Genomic DNA, 22,360 nt, shown 5'->3' with positions numbered 1-22,360 from the left:
GGTAGTCCATGAGGGAGCTCGTTGGGGAAGCCGTCTTGAAACTCCTTCAAAAGAGACAACAAAGACGAAGGAATGTTGGTTAAGTCGTTAGTCGCCGATGATGGTCCCTTGCATATGAGGACGTAGTGCAATATGGTGGATGGGTTCTCTTGGAGCTCTCTCCACTCACTCTTGGTGGCTAGAAGGACACTCTTGGACTCACTCATATATGGCTTGTGGCGCTCACTATCTTTGTGGTGGGTCGCTCCCTCTCCTCTCATCTCACTATGGTGGAGGTGATGTTGTGCTCTCGCTAGAGCCTTCGCATTGTCGGCGATGATTTGGCTAGGAGTCATGGGGCATAGCTCGAACTTCCTATCCTTGCCCTTGAAGGTGTATGTGTTGGAGAGTCCATCATGTATAGCCTTCTTGTCATATTGCCAAGGGCGGCCAAGCAACATGTGGCACACCGTCATGGGTACCACGTCACACTCAATAGTATCCTCATAAGGTCCAATCTTGAAAGTGACGGTGACGGTATGTTGTATCTTGACGTTGCCCTTGTCACTCAACCATTGGATATGGTAAGGGTGAGGATGCTTGCGGAGAGTGAGTTTGAGCTTCTCACACAACTCGGTGCTTGCAAGGTTATGGCAAATTCCACCGTCTATGATGACCTTGATCGACTTGCCACCAATTCCGGCACGGGTTTGGAAGATGTTGCACCGTTGTTCTTCCATATCATGAGGTTGTGTTGTTAGCACTCTTGTAACCACAAGTGAGGGACTTGGGTCATGCTCACATAAGAGAGGATCTTCTCCACTTTCTTGCTCATAAGCTTCTTCACTTTCCACGGCGGCTTGCACAAGGGCTTCATATTCATCCTCATCAAGCGTCTCGATATCACCATTCTCCATAGTGATCATGACCTTGGTGTTCTTGCACTCAAACGATTTGTGACCTTGGGTGCCACACTTGAAGCAAGTGACACTAGAGGGTCCCGTGGAAGCCTTAGAGGAGGCGGTGGAGGAGACCGTTTGCTTCATGCGACTTTGGATAGTCGGTTTCTTGGATGTTGTAGAGGACACGTCGGTCTTGGCACTTGTAGCATGAGGAGTTGATGTAGTAGGAGGAGTCGATGTAGCGAGCTTGGAGGAGAAATAGGTCTTGGCCTTGGAGTACTTGATGTCCTCAATCACTTGGCGCTCGGCCTTCGACGCTTGATGGACCAACTCAACCATGTTGGAGTATGGTTGGAACTCGACGATCCTCTTGATGGGGTAATTGAGGCCATTGAAGAAACGAGCAATGGTTTGGTCCTCGGACTCTTGGATGTTGGCTCGCATCATAGTGAGCTCCATCTCCTTGTAGAACTCCTCGACGGTCTTGGTGCCTTGCTTCAACTTTTGGAGCTTGTTGAAGAGGTCGGTCATGTAGTGCGTGGGGACAAAGCGAGCATGCATCTCTTTCTTCATTTCTTCCCAAGTGTCAATTGGAGGTTCACCCTTCTCTTCTCGAAGAGTGAGGACTTGCTCCCACCAAGTGTTGGCGTAGTCCTCGAATTCAAGAGACGCCATAGCCACCTTCTTGGCACCGGAGTAGTTGTGGATGCGGAATATCTTGTCAACCTTGAGTGCCCATGAGAGGTAGGCCTCGGCATCTTCTTCTCCCTTGAACTTTGGCATGGTGAACTTGAGTCTTCCAAACATGTTCTCTTCATCCTCCAAGTTTCTTCGGCGAGGAGGGGCACCTTCATCTCTTGCGGCTTGAGGAGGAATAGGAGGTCTTCTACGGCCAACCATAGCATTGGGTTGGCGTTGGAGGTGCACACTTGCTTCACTTGGTTCACGGTGAGGATGTGGTTGAAGATCTTGATGAGGTGGTTGACGACGCCCAAAGATGGCCCTCTCATCTTGCTCATGTTGTTGGTCTCCTCTTCCACGTTGGTCATGGCGAGGGTGATTGCGGAGATAACGCCTCGGTTGTTCTTGATGTCCATGGCCTTGAGCATCACCATGTGGTTCCATGTTGTGGAAGACATTGTCATGTGGGTGGCCATCACGCCCATGGTGGGCATGGCCATCCGGTTGAGGACGATCTTTTGGAGGACGTTCTTGAGGACGAGCATGGCGATGGATTTCTCCTCGCCTAGAGTTGGAGCGAGAGTCTTCATGACGAGCATGTGAGCGATGAGGTCAATGATGGTCTTCGTGCCTTGAGGAGGAGCTTGAGGACGAACGGTGACCATGAGAGTAGTAATCTTGTGACGAGCTTGATGATGATGAAGTAGAGCGGTGTCGGTGATGACGACCCAAGTTGGTGATGGCGCGCTCGAGGCTATCCATGCGCCACTCCATGTTCGCATCATTGGCCGCCATTTGGCCATTCAAGTTGTCCGTAGCTTCGCGAAGGAGAGCCAAGTATTGGTTCACAACGGAGAAGTTGTGTGCCACTTCATCGTATTTCTCATCGATGCGTGTCTCGAAGAGTGTGAGTTGCTCCTTGAACTCTTGTCGTTGCGTCCATAGGTTGTGTTGAGTAGCCAACCTCTCGGTGTTGCGGAGGACTTCTCCTTCCCTTGCATCATCTCCACTCCTATCCATGATGTAAAGACAAGAACTATGTTGTGTATGTTAGTGGAAGGAGACTACCTCGCACTCTTACCAAGGTAAGATAGTATTGAGGCAATCCACCAAGCCGAAAGCAAGATCAAGTGTATCGGGGACACACGCAAAACCACACGCAAAAGCTAGCAAATATGGTGTTAGGCGAGTGTTGTGGAAAGCCAAAAGACAAATCCAAGATCGAGTATGTTGTTAAAAGTGGGTAAGGTCCAAAAATCCAAATGTCAATGTGAAGATCACTATAAACACGGAAAAGTTGTGGAACACACACACGAGATAAGCGGGGTTAGTGCAACCAAAAGTGAGCGGAGAAGTGTATGTACGGATGCTCGGTGTCACACTAACACAAGGAGAGGCAAAGCTTTGGTTGCAAAAGAAGAGACAACTAGATTCACACGCGGCCTCTCTTCTCGTATCTCTCTTTGCTTAAAAGCTTTTTCTCTTTTGTATATGGTGGCACTTGCACTCGTTTGTATGTATGGTCGTATGGATGTATGGATGTATGGATGTATGGTGCTACTCGCACTCTTTTTGTGTTTTTGGGGCTTTTTCACGCACTATGTTAGCGTTAGCCTCGCTTTTGCTATCTTGCCACACGAGTGTTTGCTTGGATGCCTTACTCAACGCGACACACACACCTCACAATGCGGGGCCACGTGCAATGTCTCGCAACACTAGACAAGCAATGCTCGATGGGATAGATCGCAAAAGGAAGAGGGGTTACAAGGTGACAGCTGCAAGTTATACCTGCGATGGTGATGGTGGTGGTGGTGGTGGTGGTGGTGGTGGAGATCGCCGGATGTCGAGGTCGAAGGAGGGCGCGAAGATGCGCCCGGTCTGGGGCCCGGTTAGTCCGGCTCCTGGACCGGCCTGTCCGGTTTCCGCCCGGTCGACCGGGATCTGGGCTGGCCCGGCCGGTCGTGGGTCCGGTTGACCGGGTGCTCGACCGGATTTCGCGGGCTGGACGTTTCTCTCTCCTGTTCTTCCCCAAACCAAAACCAAATCGACCAAATCGAAGGGAAACGATGGAATTGGAGGCTCAAAGTTGGGGAAATAGTAGATCAAACACAACAACACCAGATCCACGGACCAAAACCACTTAAAACGCAACCAAATCACGAGATCGGTCAAGAGGCAATTTGGGGCTATTTTTGGGGATTTTTTGGAAAATTTTCTAGGAACGAAATCGGGTGGGTGGAGGGTCAAATCCGCGGTAACCAAGAGCTGCTGATACCATATGATGAGGTCTAAGACCCCGTGTGTGGCCCGATCTCGCGGATTGACTTCGAAACCAAAGGGGAGAGATGGGAGAACGCGAGGAACACGAAGAACACGACGGGTACGAGGAACTCCGAGACTCACGCACGCACACCAACCCGATACACCCGATGCTTACCTCCGTGGCTCGATGAACCACGCCAATAGAATCTCCGAGGAAGAGGCACGTGGCAGAATTCCCGGAGAGATATTGGGGTTGGAGAGGAAGAGCTTGGTGAGTGAGAGAGAGTAACAAGTACTAGAATCTCAATCAACAAGATCAAAGTCAACAACCAAGGTGCCTTGATTACAGAGGGATGATACCCAAGGGAGACTAAGCTCAAAGGTAGGTTTGAGTTCAAAATAAGTCTAAGGGGTAAAGGGGGTGTCCTGGGTGCTTATATAGTCTTACAAGGCGACACGGGCCGAAAAGGTACAAGTGAAACCGGTTCGGGCCGAAAAGGCATCTTTAGTCGGGCAAGGCCGGTCGGGAGGCCGGTCAGACCGGACCTGGGACCGGACAGTCCGGTCGCCGACCGGGTCCTGGACCGGGCTGCAACCGGGCGGGGTGCCGGGGTTACTGGATGGCGCCCGGATGGCACCGGTTGGGAGGCCGGTCTGTGACCGGATGGCCCGGTTGAGAGGCCGGTCGACCGGATTCTGGGCCGGGTGGTCCGGTCAGGAGGCCGGTCAACCGGGTTCTGGACCGGTCGGCCATCTTCTCTTCCTTGCGTTCTTCGGGCGACTTCCGGTCCAATTCCATGTCCATCTTCATGACCAGCTGCTCCTCTCCTCCTCTTGACCACGGCATGTCCTCCTCTCCGGCGTCTTGATGTGCCTTGTACCTAATGACACATAGCATGTCGGCATGAGGTAGCATTCCATCCAAAGGGGTATCAAGATCAAGGGTGGTGAGGAGCGAATTCACCTTGTCATGTAGCGCTTTAACTCGAGCTCGAGTCATCGGTCCACTTGGGGGACTAGTTGGTCTTGGTGTGGAGGTGACCGAAGGCCACCCCGCATCATAAAGAATGGAAAATTTAAAGGTAGCACTCAAGCAATTTACTTTGGAATGGCGGAGAAATACCATGTAGTAGGTAGGTATGGTGGACACAAATGGCATAGTGGTTGGCTCAAGGATTTTGGATGCATGAGAAGTATTCCCTCTCGATACAAGGTTTAGGCTAGCAAGGTTATTTGAAACAAACACAAGGATGAACCGGTGCAGCAAAACTCACATAAAAGACATATTGTAAACATTATAAGACTCTACACCGTCTTCCTTGTTGTTCAAAACTCAATACTAGATATTATCTAGACTTTAGAGAGACCAAATATGCAAACCAAATTTAGCAAGCTGTAGGTGTTTCTTCATTAATGGGTGCAAAGTATATGATGCAAGAGCTTAAACATGAGCACAACAATTGCCAAGTATCACATTATCCAAGACATTTTAGAATTACTACATGTAGCATTTCCCGATTCCAACCATATAACAATTTAACGAAGAAGATTCAACCTTCCCCATGAATACTATGAGTAAAGCCTAAGGACATACTTGTCCATATGCAACAGACGGAGCGTGTCTCTCTCCCACACAATGAATGCTAGGATCCATTTTATTCAAACAAAAACAAAAACAAAAACAAACCGACGCTCCAAGCAAAACACATAAGATGTGACGGAATAAAAATATAGTTTCGGGGGAGGAACCTGATAATGTTGTCGATGAAGAAGGGGATGCCTTGGGCATCCCCAAGCTTAGACGCTTGAGTCTTCTTAGAATATGCAGGGGTGAACCACCGGGGCATCCCCAAGCTTAGAGCTTTCACTCTCCTTGATCATATTGCATCATTCTCCTCTCTTGATCCTTGAAAACTTCCTCCACACCAAACTCGAAACAACTCATTAGAGGGTTAGTGGACAATAAAAATTAACATGTTCAGAGGTAACACAATCATTCTTAACACTTCTGGTCATTGCATAAAGCTACTGGGACATTAATGGATCAAAGAAATTCATCCAACATAGCAAAAGAGGCAATGCGAAATAAAAGGCAGAATCTGTCGAAACAGAACAGTCCGTAAAGATGGATTTTATTGAGGCACCATACTTGCTCAAATGAAAATGCCCAAATTGAATGAAAGTTGCGTACATATCTGAGGATCACGCACGTAAATTGGCTTAATTTTCTGAGCTACCTACAGGGAGGCAGGTCGAAATTCGTGACAGCAAAGAAATCTGTAACTGCGCAGTAATCCAAATCTAGTATGAACTTTACTATCAAAGACTTTACTTGGCACAAAAAAGCACAAAACTAAGATAAGGAGAGGTTGCTACAGTAGTAAACAACTTCCAAGACTCAAATTCAAAACAAAAATACTGTAGAAAAAACATGGGTTGTCTCCCATAAGCGCTTTTCTTTAACGCCTTTCAGCTAGGCGCAGAAAGTGTATATCAAGTATTATCGAGAGATGATGAATCAACATTACCTTGGGCTTTACCCTTACCTTTCTTGTTCTTTTTCTTACTCTTTGGTTTAGGGAATATATGTCTACCCCCAGGTGTAGAGGTGAATTTTATGGTACCTTCTCCCATATCTATGACTGCTCCCAATAGTTTCGGCGGGGATCTTCCGAGTGTGATTTGTCCTGTTCCTGCACATTCAATAACAAGATAATCAATGGATATTGTTCTCCCAAGAATGGTTGTATGCACACCCGCAGCTATTCCTTTAGGAATTATAACAGAGTTATCAATAAGAGTTATTCCTTCTCCCCCTTCAGCGAATTTCCAAAGTTTCAAAGATTTATGAATACTCTTAGGCATTAGGCAAAATTCAGTCATAATATCACAATTAGCATGAAGAGTTTGGTCACCTATAACAATTTTAATAGTAGGATCCCATAATGAAGGTTCAGAGTTCACTAAAACTTGATCAAGACGGTTACGAATATATCCATAATTTTCATTCAAGCGAGATGCACTTGTCTCAAGAGTGTTTAATCTATTATAAATGCTAATAAGGGCTGAATCAAAGTTATTAGCTGAATCATGTGATGCAACCAACTTCTTTATGGTATTAAAAGCTTGATCCCCATTGCAATGAAGAAAATCTCCTCCCACTACAACATCCAAGGCATATCTATAGCGAATCATAAGACCAAAATAAAAATTACTAAGGAGCAAACTTAGAGTCATTTGAGGTTCAGTTTTACGATAAGAAGTAAAAATTCTGGACCAAGCATCTTTAAAACTCTCCTCATCCCCTTGTTTAAAAGTGAAGACTAATTCCTCAGGTGAAGAAGTAACAAGTGCAGAACTAGACATGGTAACAAAAGTAAAATGCAAGTAACTAATTTTTTTGTGTTTTTGATATAGAGTGCAAGATAGTAAATAAAGTAAAGCTAGCAACTAATTTTTTTTGTGTTTTGATATAATGCAGCAAACAAAGTAGTAAATAAAATAAAGTAAGACAAAAACAAAGTAAAGAGATTGGATTGTGGAGACTCCCCTTGCAGCGTGTCTTGATCTTCCCGGCAACGGCGCCAGAAAATATGCTTGATGGCGTGTATCTCACACGTTCGTTGGGAACCCCAAGAGGAAGGTATGATGCGCACAGCAGCAAGTTTTCCCTCAGAAAGAAACCAAGGTTTATCGAACCAGGAGCAGCCAAGAAGCACGTTGAAGGTTGATGGCGGCGGGATGTAGTGCGGCGCAACACCAGGGATTCCGGCACCAACGTGGAACCTGCACAACACAACCAAAGTACTTTGCCCCAACGAAACAGTGAGGTTGTCAATCTCACCGGCTTGCTGTAACAAAGGATTAGATGTATAGTGTGGATGATGATTGTTTGCAAAGAACAGTAAAGAACAAGTATTGCAGCAGATTTGTATTTCAGTATAAAAGAATGGACCGGGGTCCACAGTTCACTAGAGGTGTCTCTCCCATAAGATAGCATGTTGGGTGAACAAATTACAGTCGGGCAATTGACAAATAGAGAGGGCATAACAATGCACATACATGACATGATGAATATTGTGAGATTTAATTGGGCATTACGACAAAGTACATAGACCGCTATCCGGCATGCATCTATGCCTAAAAAGTCCACCTTCGAGGTTATCATCCGAACCCCTTCCAGTATTAAGTTGCAAAACAACAGACAATTGCATTAAGTATGGTGCGTAATATAATCAATAACTACATCCTCGGATATAGCATCAATGTTTTATCCCTAGTGGCAACAGCACGTCCACAACCTTAGAACTTTCTGTCACTGTCCCAGATTTAATGGAGGCATGAATCCACTATCGAGCATAAATACTCCCTCTTGGAGTTAAGAGTAAAAACTTGGCCAGAGCCTCTACTAATAATGGAGAGCATGCAAGATCATAAACAACACATAGGTAATAGATTGATAATCAACATAACATAGTATTCTCTATCCATCGGATCCCGACAAACACAACATATAGAATTACGGATAGATGATCTTGATCATGTTAGGCAGCTCACAAGATCCGACAATGAAGCACATGAGGAGAAGACAACCATCTAGCTACTGCTATGGACCCATAGTCCGGGGGTGAACTACTCACTCATCACTCCGGAGAGCGACCATGGCGGTGAAGAGTCCTCCGGGAGATGATTCCCCTCTCCGGCGGGGTGCCGGAGGTGATCTCCAGAATCCCCGAGATGGGATTGGCGGCGGCGGCGTCTCGCAAGGTTTTCCGTATCGTGGCTCTCGATGCTGGGGGTTTCGCGACGAAGGCTATTTGTAGGCGGAAGGGCAGGTAAAGAGGCGGCACGAGGGGCCCACACCACAGGCCGGCGCGGCCAGGGCTTGGGCCGCGCCGCCCTGGTGTGTCGCCACCTCGTGGCCCCACTTCGACCTCCTTCGGACTTCTGGAAGATTCGTGGAAAAATAGGCCTCTGGGCGTTGATTTCGTCCAATTCCGAGAATATTTCTTTACTAGGATTTCTGAAACCAAAAACAGCAGAAAACAACAACTGGCTCTTCGGCATCTCGTTAATAGGTTAGTGCCGGAAAATGCATAAATACGACATATAATGTGTATAAAACATGTAGATATCATCAATAATGTGGCATGGAACATAAGAAATTATCGATACGTCGGAGACGTATCACGTATCTATAATTTTTGATGATCCATGCTTGTTTTAGACCAATTGCTATATGTTTGGTTTACACTTCGTGGCACTTTTATACATTTTCCGGCACTAACCTATTGACAAGATGCCACGATGCTGCTTCCTGTATTTCTGTTGTTTTGTATTTCAGAAAAGTTGTACAGGAAATATTCTCGGAATTGGACGAAACAAAAGCCAAAGTTCCTATTTTTCCCGGAGTGAAGACGGAGTCCAGAGAAGAGACGGAGGAGGGCCATAGGATGGCCAGACCATGCCTAGGCACGGCCTGGCCCGCGCCTAGGGGTGGTCTGGGGCCACCAGGCCTCCACCGACCTCGCCCTTCCACCTATATAGAGCTTCCAACGCAAAAACCGTAAATGAATCGGTCTCCATCCACGGAAAGTTCCGTAGCTCCGCCGCTATCGCAGACAAGATCCGGGAGACAGAAGTCTCTATTTCGGCACCCTACCGGGATGGGGAATTGCCCCTGGAGCCATCTCAATCGACTCCACCTCCATCTCCATCGTCGTTGCTGACTCCCACGATGAGGAGTGAATAGTTCTCCCTCGAGGCTGAGGGCTCTATCGGTAGCTATGTGGTTTATCTCTCTCTCCCATGGTGCCATGGTGTGATCTTTATGTGATCATGAGCTTTGTAATCTAGATATCGTTATGCTATTCAAAGTGGATTTTACTTATGTGATCTCCGGAGACTCTTTGTCCCATGTGTGTAAAGGCGATAGTGTGTGCACCGTCTGGGTCTCTTAGGCTATATTTCACAGAATACTTGTTCGCTGAATTATGATTTGAGTTGGATGTCTCTATGAAATTGTGGTATGTTAGTACCTCCTATGAATGCTCAAAGTGACAGCGTGGGGTCTTCATTAGTACTTAGGAATACATCTTTAAGGTTTGCTTTTGCAGCCCTACGTGGTGAATTAGTATTCGTTATCCAACCGGAGAGTAGTTTAGAGTAGCATAGTGAAGTGCTTATATTTATATTCCTTTATGATATCATTGTTGAGAGTGACCACTAGTGAAAGTATGATCCCTAGACATTGTTTCCAAACATTGAATCACCGTTTATTTACTGTTTTACTGCATGTTTACTTGCTGCCATATTTATTATAGATTATTATTACCACTCATATTCATGCATATCAATTGCATTTTACTATCTCTTCGCCCAACTAGTGCACCTATACACCTGACAAGTGTATTGGATGTGTTGGGGAAACAAGAGACTTCTTGTATCGTAATTGCAGGGTTGCTTGAGAGAGATATCTTTGACCTCTACCTCCCTAAGTTCGATAAACATTGGGTGATTCACTTAAGGGAAACTTGTTGTTGTTCTACAAACCACTGCATTTGGAGGCCCAACACTATCTACAAGAATAGAAGCGTGCATAGACACTGCGCGAGGTCGTACTCCTCCTACCGGAACAGAACAATGCGGGTGTCCTCGTGAAAATGTGGATGGCCTCTTCTCTCTCGGCGCCAGAGGAGAAGCACATGTACATTGCGTCCACCGATGAGGCAAGCACCTCAAAGGGGAGCCCGGTGAGAAGCAAGGCATCGCGCATGCCACCGTGGGCGGCTCGATGAAAACAACGGCCAACCTCCTGGCTGAGGTCGCCCTACGGCATGAACACCTCGATGAAGTCGGGGCGGTTGGATTCACTGATGAGGGATGGGTCGCCATTAGAGGAGGCAAAGTCCGAGACGGAGTCGGTCTCTACCGCATCCGAGATTACGGGGCTCACAAAAGCCGGTACGACAACGCTGGGGAGAAGGGCAGGGGCATGAGGGGGAGCGGGCTGCGGGTGGCTGTCGTCTTGGGAGTGTGGCGAGGCCGGCATCACGGACCCAAGTGGCGACAAGCACAGAGATTTGTCTAAATTTAGATATATCTAGACACTAAATAACATCTGGCTTGCGCTTCTTGCGTTTTCTCCCGGTACAACTCCCTCCCATAAACTCAGAGCAAACTGAAATACAAGGACGGATGTGATCGCTTAATACCCCTTCATTATTAATATTAAACATGTATACGTAGCCATGTACAAAATCCATATGACCCAACTAAATTGTATGAATATACCGCATACGTATGTATATAATTATGTATTACGTTGATTGTTGCTGGCGATTCGTCCGTGCGGTGGCGGTCATGGCTACCGGGCAGGAGGAGCGTCAAGGTGGTGATGGGAGGCTACGAGGCACTGTGAGGCGAGGCTAGGCGACACGAGCCTCGACAATACCTCGTAGGTCCGTACCGGTATGATTGGGGTGGCGTGCAGGCTAGACGGCACGGCCGGACTGTCCGTCCCGGACAGTGCAGTGCAATTCGGCCGGACTATCCATCGCGTTAGGAACGAGACTAGCCGGATTGTCTTGCGGCGCTTGCGCTGGACTGTCTTGTGGCGCCTGCGTCGGACTGTCTTGCGGCGCCTGCGTCAAACTGTCTTGCACCGCTGGACTGTCTTGCGGTGACCGCCGGACTTTTTTGCGGTGTATGCCCACACGTGGAAATACCGAATTTTGGATTTGGGTTTGGACACGGGTCTAAACAATACCGGTTGGGTTTTGTTGAGTTTGGGGAGAGGTTGTACTGGAGCAAGCCTCTGCGCTTCTATAGACCCCTAAATCTCAAAATTTCCAAATTTTAACAAATCTCAGCTATGTTTCATGGGACGGACGAAATAGAAGATAGTAGCAATGAAAAGAGAGAAATATTGGTTAGAACGTGCTTGATCAGAATAGCAGATCATGTTGAGTGTGAATGAAATTCTTAAGGTATCACCAGAATTTAGCGCGTGTTTCCTCCGTCAACTACTTCTTTGGCAAGCCAGTGCACGAAATTCAGAGGAACTGCAGAGTTTCATAATCGTCTACTGAAAGAGTTTGACACGTACGTAACATGTTCGTCTTCCCAAGGTAACAGAGTCGTCAATCGTCTGCCCTAATGTCCTTTTCAATGGGAACTGTAGCGTGACTGTTGAGCCAGGACGATTGTAGATGAGGTGTGGCGTGACCCAAGAAAATGGAGGTGCCGGCAAGGTACAAAGTACAAACACAGGAAGCATTCTCACCGGCTCACCGCGACACACACTTATAATCAGGTCGTGCGGTAAAATAGGCAAAATTTTCTTCCTCCAAAACTAACTTTCAGTGTCAGTACTGCAATTTTTTGTTGCGAAGTATTGCAATTTGTTCCATCTTGGGGAAAATATCTTTCTCGACAGTTCATATCTCCATACATCATTGTTCAAATAAAGCATGTTATATAGACTATATAGTGTCACGGTTTAAGACGAATACACCAGACAATGGACTTAGGGCATCTCCAGCAGCGCGACGCAAACGGTCGCTGAGCGACCGTTTTCATCCGCCGTGACCGGAAATGCGTCTGGGGCCTGTTCCAGCGGGGCGACGCAAAGTGACCAGGCCGTCCGCGGAGACGCAAACCTGGCCCAAATATGCGCCAGGTTTGTGTCTCCGTGGACGCTCGACGGTCGCGGAAAATGTCCGCGTTGGGTACATCCGGGCCCGGTCGGCAGTGAGTAGATAAGCAAAATATTTTTTCATTACTATTGATTGGCCAAAAGGACCATCTTTACAGAGATGGTTAGTCGAGTTAACCTAAAACTACAACGGCCGTACCTACTCGCCGTCGCGCGGCCTACACCGGCCTCGGTTACTCGCAGTCGCGCGTCCTACTACTGGCCGCGGATGGGCCGGCGCCGTCGTCGAAGCGGGAGCGCTTCTTGCACTCCACGCGCCGCGCACGCCGGCGAACGGCCATCTCGTCCTGCCGCCTGCGGTGTTCGAGGGCCTCGGCCAGGGAGCTGTCCCACAGGGCCGTCACCGTCGCAAAGGCCACCTTGGTAGCCGCTGCCTCCGCCGTCGCCCGGGCCTCCTCCTCCTCTGCCGCCGCCTGGACTGCCGCCGCCCGGGCCTCCTCCTCCATCGCCGCCTGGACCGCCGCCGCCGCCGCGTCCTCCTCCACCTGGACCGCCGCTTGGATCGCCGCCACGTCGGCGACGAAGCGGGCCCTGTCCCTAGCCGCCGCCGCCACAGCTTCGTCCCTGGCGGCGATGGCGACCTCCAGCTCCCGGTTCTCCTGCTCGACCCGCGCGGGAGAAGGGCCCCTACGCTGGAGCGAGTCCAGGTCGGAGCACATTAACCCCCTAGCCATGGCCGTCGCATAGCTGGCGGCTTCCTCCTCCGCCACCCAAGCCTGGCGGCGCTGGGCGTCCCCTGCCAGGGACTCGAAGGACGCGAGCAGAACCCGCTGGTCACCGGCGCACTCGAAGCGCCTGGGCACGGGGGGTCGTCGTCCGCGATGTCGTGGATGACGGCGTCGGCCGGAGGGGCCGCGATGGCCGCCCGCGCCTCCGCGAGCTCGGCCCTGGCGTCGGCGAGCTCGGCCATGGCGTTGGCGATATCCGCCCTGGTCGCCGCGAGGCGCCCTTCCGCGCGCTCTGCCGCCTCCGCCTCCGCCTCCGCGACCTCCAGGTCCAGCTGCTGGGCCTCAACGCCGGCGGCGGCTACCTCGTCCTCCTCCTCCGGGTGGAGCTGGCGGCACATATGAACAACGTGCTCCCAACTCATGTGGTCCACCATGGATGGATGGTAGGGTTAGCTTGAGGTGTGCCCGTCGCACCCGGCGGTGTCCACCATATATAGCCACGGCGGGGCGGGAAACGGCGTTGGCGCGCAGGGCGTTTCCCGCGCGCGCGAAACGCCGGCGAAACTTGCCAACGTATTGGGCGCGCGGGGGAACGATCGTCGTCGCGCGGGAACAGTTAATCGCCGGTGGCAGTCCTCGATGGGACGTAAAACGCCATTAGCGACCTTAACGCTGTCCCCGGATAAAATATGCGTCCGCACCGCTGGAGCTACCCCGACGCAAACGGTCGCCCTGGGCCACAACGCGTCCGCGGGCCGACGCAAACGGACATTTCGGACGTCCGAAATGCGTCGGCCCGCTGGAGATGCCCTTAAGTCCACGATCATCAAGTTGGAATAAATGGACGACAAGGCTCACTTAGTTTAATGGCTGATGTACATCTTAAGAAACTGATAGTTGTTTAGGTGTATTCTGATCAAGCACAATACCAGATCATGCCACGAGCAACTGATGGAGGACTACTTCGCCGAGGTACCTACCTATCCGCCGTATCTAATTCGTAGGAGGTATCGCATGCGCTGTACTTTGCTCGTCAAAATCGTGAAGGCCTGCGAAGCCAACTCAAATTACTTCGAGCAACATAAAAATGGTGCCGGCGTGATGGATTTTAGCCCCTTTCAAAAAATTCTCGGTTGTCATGAGGATGATTGCGTATGGCATCCCTGCGGATTAAACAGATGAGTATCTTTGAATTGGCGAAGATACAACCACGGAGTCCGTGTGTAGGTTTGCTCGCATGATTATCAAGTTGTTTGGGCCAACCTATCTTCAAGCTTCCAACAAGGATGACACAAAAAGATTGATGGAGATAAATGAGAAAAGAGGTTGGCCTGGAATTCTTGATAGTCTTGATTATATGCATTGGACATGGAAGAATTGTCTCAAGGCATGGCATGCACAATACTGTAGGAAGAACAAAGATGCTACCATTGTACTTGAGGCCGTCGCATCACAAGATTTGTGGATTTGGGATTGTTTTCTCGTTTACCGGGAACACTCAATGATATCAACGTGATGCAAAGATCCCCTTTATTTGCGAAACTAGCAAATGGTGAAGCACCCACTTGCAATTACAAGGTCATGATAATGAATATACAATGAGATACTATCTAGCCGATGGCATCCATCTGGATTGGGTAATTTTTGTGAAGTCTGTGAAAGATCCTCAAGACAAAATAGAAGCTAAATTTGCCAAAGCTTAAGAACCAGCTCACAAGAACATTGAGAGAGTTTTCGGTGTTTTGCAAGCAAGGTTTGTCATTATTCGTGGTCCAGCTCGGTTTTGGGGAAAAACCCTTGTGAATATGATGACATGTTGTGTGATTCTTCACAACATGATCAACAAGGATGAAAGAGAGTTAAGCCTGCCCTGCTTCTATGACAACGTTGGCACCCGAGTACAACCCCAACGGAATCCGGATCGCATTAAAACTTTCCTTGAAACGCATCGGTAGATTGAGAATGCCAATACACATGCCCAGCTCGTTTATGATCCCAAAATGCACCACTGGCAGCGACATGGCCGTCGCCTATGATCATACGATTCCATTCATTTATGTGTGAGATGTATCATTGTTGAGATATTTGTTCATTTGTTTGATTGTTTGAAAACTGTTGTAATTTGGTTGAGACATTTCTTCATTTGTTTTATTATTTCAAAACTGTTGTAATTTGGTTGAGACATTTGTTTATCTGTTGTAATAATTTGGATGATTATTTGATTAATTATGATCGATTATTGTATGTTCATGTCTATACCATGTTGCATATGAATTCTATGAAAAAACCCTACTTTTACGGGTTTGGATGTCGCTGCAGCAGAGCCCGTAAACCAAAAATGTAAAACAGAATGCGCCAGCGATTTTCAGACCCGTAAAAACGAGTTCGGTGAACTGAACTCGGGGTTTCCAGATCGCGTGTTTACGGGCTCTGTTAGAGATGCTCTTAGATGGAAGTTGTCGCATCTAGACAGAGTTGCGACACTTATTTTGAAATGGAGGGAGTAACATGTTACCAGGATTTATTTCATAAAATCTATGTACTTGGATATGATGGAAGATAATCATTGAGTTTCAAAATAAATTCATTTGAAAACTCAATGCACCACTAAACAGTTAAAATTCGCTTGCATCCTTTGCAAGGACAATAATTCTTGCAAAGGATAATTTAGCTAAGCGTAGTTAAAAAGGAACTTTAAAAAATTGTGTGTTTTATGTGAATGAAACAACACAACATTTTTTTTCACAACTACTAATATGGCACGTCGTGTGTGTATCATATAATCTTACACCTCCAATTAGTGTTGCGAATGTGATCAAGAATCAGTTGCATTGTTCTTGTCCTTATGAATACATAGTACTCCGAGTCGTAAGTCAGGTAAATGTTCCATAGAGCAGCATTCATCCTTACAAAAGTATCTTGTCATAGTACAGTGCAAAGGGGGTACTCTATGCAAAACAGGAAAGAAAAAAGGTGACGAAAAAGTAGCATCCATAAAACCGTAATCGGCTCTGTGCAAAATGGTAATCCCGACGAGACTGCTGGAATGATAATCATTGGTGACCACAGCTGCATCGGCAGCAAAGACAAGGTGGACAGATGGGTTGGCCTTCTGCAAGGAAGCAACACAGCCCGGTTATAAATTACAGAAAAATATGGTTAATAAACGGTAGCACGTTTGTATCGTCACTGGAATGCACTAAATTCGTAGTTTCATGTTGTAAGTACATCAATCAATTCCTATACAGAGCATAATTCATTCAGTACTTCATGATGAATTGAAACTCCATGATAGTTCACTAGCAAATCGAAATGCTTTGAATGATTACGCCTAAAGTGGTCTATTCCAGATGCACATGAGAGTGTATTAGGTGAAAACGAGATTGGATGAAACACTCCTTGAACCAAACCTCATGAGATGTAGGGATTATTTTCCAAGGTAGTTCCCACAAAGAGTGCAAACCAAAAGAAATACCCGTTTGCAAGGGCAGAGAACACGTACGTGAAAATGATGATACCGGGTTTAGGAAGATGAGCAGAATGATCCCCGTTGTAACAAGCTGAAGAATCAAGCGATACCTCCAAGCCATTATTGGGTAAAACGAAGGCCGTTGCACTCACTATGCTGCTGGCCTGCTTCCTATTCGTCTAAATAAGGATTTGTACCAGTGCTACAGAAAATATTGGCTGGAAAGATGAACTTTGAATAACTTTGAAGACAGTCATTGACAGTGATATTTCAAATAAGATAGCAAAAAAAACAGAGAAAATATTGGTCAAATCAAGCAAGCAACTTAGACCCGATCATGTTGACTGGGAGTTTTTTTTCGAAAAAAATGTTAGACTGGAAAATGAAACTCTGATGGCTTGGTCAGGAGTTGCGTATGCTAATTTTCGCCATCAACTACTTAGTACTTAGCCAAGGCAGTGTATGGAACTCAGAGACTTATTTACGGCCTATTAACGAAATTGGACATGGGAATTATTATTTTTTGTTTGACGGGGAATCGGCATTCATGTCCTGAAATTTACATACATGTCATTAACCCAAACTGTAGTATTCATGAACAAAGAAACTTATATGACTTAACTAATTTCACTTTCATGTAAAGCCCGATGATCTCAAACTCCCTTTAGAAAGAAAAAACTAACCAACAAAACTGAGGGGCAATAAGTAGGAAGAGTAGCTCCTGAAGGCAAACAAAACTAATTTGATATTTTTTTCGTGATTTCACTAGGAATGGTGCAAATTCACACATCTATCCCAAAAATATCATAGGGATCATCTCGCTAAGCAAAATGAATTGGAACTGTAGCACGACTCTAACCTCAATGTGCCACTAGTCCAAGTCAACCAGACGAGATAATCCATGTCAATATGTAGTATTGAATTTCATATACACCCGATGTGGACGCGCATTGACTAACGAACAGGTTGCTTGCATCACCGAGAAAGTTCCAATCATACATCCAAATGTTTACAATCCGTACGTTGAAAAAGCTTCACGTCTGAACCCAAAACTAGACTTGTATCACTTCACCAAGCAATAGACGACAATCGGGATCAGCCAAATGCCGCCTGAACTGAACTTATATCTCCCTAGTCCAGAAACAGACCTCTATAAAATCAGACGAAATTATTTGTTGCCAGCATTCATATCATATCAACAACATGGCTTGTGCACTAGTGCTAGCCATACTCATCTCAACGATTTTGCATCCGTTGTCGGTGACAACATTGGCTGATGAAACCGACGAGAACCGAGACGCTCTGCTCTGCCTCAAGTCCGGCCTCTCCATCACCACATGGAACACCACATCACCTGATTTCTGCAGTTGGCAAGGTGTCTCATGCACGACGCAGCCACAACTACCTCTAGTGGTGGCCTTGGACATGGAGGCACAAGGTCTCACCGGTGACATCCCGCCCTGCATCTCCAACCTCACCTCGCTGGTGAGAATCCACATGGCAAACAACCAGCTCTCTGGTCATGTGCCGCAGGACCTTGGCCGGCTCACTGGACTCCAGTACCTCAACCTCAGCTCCAACATGCTCAGTGGCGAGATCCCCCCATCTCTGTCATCATGTGCTGGCCTCGAGGTCCTGTCGCTGAGCAGCAACTCTATTGGAGGTGCGATCCCACCAAGCTTCGGTACGCTTCGCAACCTTTCCTCTCTAGACTTAGCCAGCAATGAACTTTCTGGTGAGATTCCCCCTCTACTCGGGAGCTCACCGGCTCTGGACTCTGTCACTCTCACCAACAACTTTCTCAACGGAGAAATCCCGAAGTTTCTGGCAAATTGTTCTTCGCTCCGGTACCTTTCTCTAGATAACAACAGTATTTCTGGGGCAATACCGGCAGCACTTTTCAACAGCTCAACCATCACAGAGATACATCTCCGGATGAACAGCCTTTCTGGGCCAATTCCACCTTTCATAAACATCCCTTCACAGCTCACATACCTCGATCTCACCAGTAATAGCCTCACCGGAGCTTTGCCGCACTCAATAGGCAATCTGACATTGCTTAGCGCGCTACTAGTAGCGCAAAACCAGTTGCAGGGCGGCATTCCAGATTTATCCAAGCTATCAGGCCTGCAATTTCTTGACCTCTCATACAACAATCTATCAGGGACAGTGCCACCGTCAACTTACAATTTTCCTTTCTTGAGTTTCCTTGGGTTGGCCGACAATAACCTGAGAGGAACACTTCCTTCTGATATGGGGAACACTCTCCCTAACATTACTGCACTGGTGATGTCTAATAATCATTTTGAGGGTGAGATCCCTGCATCCCTAGCCAACGCCTCCAGCATGGAGTTCATGTATCTCGGCAACAACTCGCTGAGTGGGGTGGTTCCTTCCTTCGGTTCCATGCCGAATTTGCAGGTTCTCATGCTGCACTCAAACCAGCTAGAAGCTGGAGATTGGACATTCTTCTCATCCTTTGCAAATTGTACACAGCTGCAAAAGGTCAACTTGGGCGAAAACAGACTGCGCGGGAGCTTCCCGGCAGGTTCTGTAGCGAACCTACCGAAAAGTTTGGATGGCTTGACTCTTCGGTCAAACTACATCTCTGGCACCATTCCCTTGGAGATCGGAAACCTGTCTAAAATTTCCCTACTTTATCTTGATAATAATATTTTCACAGGGCCTATACCTTCTACTCTTGGCCAGCTAAGCAATTTATTTATCCTTAGCCTGTCACAAAACAAGTTTTCCGGAGAAATTCCGTCTTCCATTGGTAACTTGAATCAGTTGACGGAACTTTATTTACAAGAAAACCAATTAAGTGGAACCATGCCTGCAACTTTAGCTGGCTGCCAGAAATTGGTGGCACTAAACCTTTCCAGCAATGGCCTCAATGGGAGCATCAGAGGGCACATGTTCAGCAAATTGAATCAACTGAGTTGGTTACTTGACCTGTCACATAACCAGTTCACAGAATCTATACCTTCAGAAATTGGTAGCTTGATAAACCTTGGTTCCTTGAGCCTCTCACACAACAAACTCACATCCAAAATCCCATCAACACTTGGTGCATGTGTCCGGTTAGAATCACTTCGTCTAGAAGGGAACCTCCTGGAAGGAAGCATTCCACAATCATTGGCAAACCTCAAGGGTGCCAAAGCATTAGATTTCTCCCAAAACAATTTATCCGGTACAATACCAGAATTCCTTGAGATATTCACTTCACTGCAGTACCTGAATATGTCGTTCAACAACTTTGAGGGGCCAGTTCCAATAGGTGGAGTCTTTGCCAACACTAGCAATGTTTCTGTCCAAGGAAATGCACTTCTCTGTTCAAATGTTCGAGTCGACGATTTGCCCAGGTGCCCCACCTTAGCATCTAAGAGAAGCCGCAAGTTTATCGTTCGATTGTTGGCAGCTCTGTCAGCTGTTGTTGCATTGGCCTTGATCCTAGGGCTGGTCTTCCTTGTTTTCCATATCTTGAGAAAGAGGAGGTGGAAATCCAGTCAGTCCATTGGCCAGACATATATGGAGCTAAAAAGGCTAACATATAATGATGTGAGCAAAGCAACGGATAGCTTTTCTCCAACCAACATAGTTGGCTCCGGGCAATATGGTATTGTGTATAAAGGTCAGTTAGATGGAGAAGACGCCTCGGTTGCTGTCAAAGTGTTCAAACTTAATCAGTATGGTGCAGTGGATAGCTTTATTTCTGAGTGCAGAGCTTTGCAAAGCATCCGGCACCGAAATCTCGTGAGGGTCATAACTGCATGCTCAACTTACGATCCGGCTGGGAATGAGTTCAAATCTCTAGTCTTTGAGTATATGGCAAAAGGTAGCCTTGAGAGCCGACTTCATGCTAAGCTCAATAAGGATGCCGATTTGAGTTTGGGGACGGTGATATGCATAGCAGTTGACATTGCAGCTGCTCTGGAATACCTTCATAACCAATGCATCCCACCAGTGGTTCACTGTGATATGAAGCCAAGCAATATACTCTTTGATGATGATGATACTGCCCATGTGTGTGACTTTGGGCTAGCAAGGTTAATTCGTGGTTATTCATTTGGAGTTCAGAGCAACTCGACAAGCATACTTGGACCGAGGGGATCTATTGGGTATATTGCTCCTGGTGAGTAATTAAAACAATTTTAAATTACTATACCACTTTTGATTAGTACCTTTTTTTGTTCTAGTATGTCTCATAATTTGTTTTTTCTCATTGGATGCAGAGTATGGAATGGGCAGTCAGATCTCAACTGAGGGTGATGTATACAGCTATGGCATTATACTTTTGGAAATGCTAACAGGGAAACGACCTACCGATGAAGCGTTCAGTGATGGCCTTACACTCCACAAGTATGTAAATGCATCACTGTCAGAAACTGAACGTATTCTTCGCCCCAGCCTTATGCCAAAATTTGGAGACCAGCCTACTGACCCTAAACCAAAAATTGACGAATACAAGCCAACTACAGTGATGGATATATGTGCTCTCCAACTCCTTAAACTTGGCCTGTTATGCTCCGCGGAGTCACCAAAAGATCGCCCAAGCATGCATGAAGTTTATAGTGAAATAATTGCAGTAAAAGAAGCATTCTTCTCTATGAACATTTGAGAGCCACATCAGGTTCGACATAATGTACATAGATATCTGTCACAACTATTTTCATTTCTTTGGAATTTCCTTCACTGGAAAAGCTAGGTAGCTATGTCCTGATGTTAGTTTCATTTTGCATTGATGTTTGCCAGACTTGTATAAAGGTTGTGAGATATGTTATGTCCAATCAAAATTCTCTTCGGATGAAAAGGTGATAGCTAATCAAAGCTATGTCTTCCTATTGCGTTCGACAAACCAAAGCAACTCAGGAGTGTTCATGATGCACCATAATTTGAACACCCAACTCGCCGCCCCATAATAACTAACCGCGCATTCGCGCTTTGTTAAGTTCGGGGTACTACTTACTGATGATGCTAATATCCGAATGGGAAGGGCCGGAGGGGAGAAACAAATGACACGAAGAATAAGTGCAGGGGAAAGATAAACGGGATAGCCAGCTGGCCCAAATAAAACATAGTGCATGTTGCGCTGTCTGGCAACGGTGGTGGCTGATCACTGCCCACTCCTCCTAGACTGCACCACCAAGTGCACAGGGCGTAAGCGCTTCCAGTTTGAGCGCTTTTGGTTGAAGCTCGATGGGTTCGACGAGGCTGTGCGGAACGCCTGGGAGGTTATCGAAGGTGACCCAGATCCCTTTCGGCGGCTCACCGCCAAGCTAAAGCGCACGGCACGCAGCCTGCTGAGCTGGAGCGACAGGAAGGTAGGGTGTGTCAAACTGCAGCTGATGATAGCGCGGGAGGTGGTGTTAAGGCTGGACGTTGCCATGGAATCACGACGCTTGTCTCCGGATGAACGTCGACTCAGGGCCCACCTCAAGCACGCTTACCTGGGTCTGGCCTCCCTCGAGCGCACTATGGCTCGGCAACGGGCCAAGATTGCCTGGCTCAAGGAGGGGGACGCCAACACGGCCTTCTTCCACCAGCACGCGGCGTACAGGCGCCAGAAAAATGTGATCCATAGCCTGCAGGTTGAAGGCGCGGTCATCTCTGACCATGCGGCCATGGCTGGAGCGGCTTTCTCGCACTTTGAGAGCCTGCTGGGCACATCGGTCGATAGGCT

At 47.3% G+C, this 22,360-nt stretch overlaps 1 protein-coding gene across 1 annotated transcript; it reads left to right on the top strand.

Annotated features, from left to right (window-relative positions):
- Window positions 1–17,880: 17,880 nt before the first annotated feature.
- On the top strand, window positions 17,881–21,298 carry LOC124647392 (probable LRR receptor-like serine/threonine-protein kinase At3g47570). Its single transcript, XM_047187346.1, has 3 exons — window positions 17,881–18,739; window positions 18,839–20,812; window positions 20,913–21,298. Exons 1-3 carry the CDS (start codon window positions 17,881–17,883, stop codon window positions 21,296–21,298), a joined length of 3,219 nt encoding a protein of 1,072 aa, XP_047043302.1.
- Window positions 21,299–22,360: the final 1,062 nt, after the last annotated feature.

Source organism: Lolium rigidum, chromosome 4, assembly GCF_022539505.1.
Source record: "Lolium rigidum isolate FL_2022 chromosome 4, APGP_CSIRO_Lrig_0.1, whole genome shotgun sequence".
NCBI lineage: Eukaryota > Viridiplantae > Streptophyta > Magnoliopsida > Poales > Poaceae > Lolium > Lolium rigidum.
Note: the sequence above shows the minus strand (reverse complement) of the source record. Positions and strands in the feature narration are given on the sequence as shown.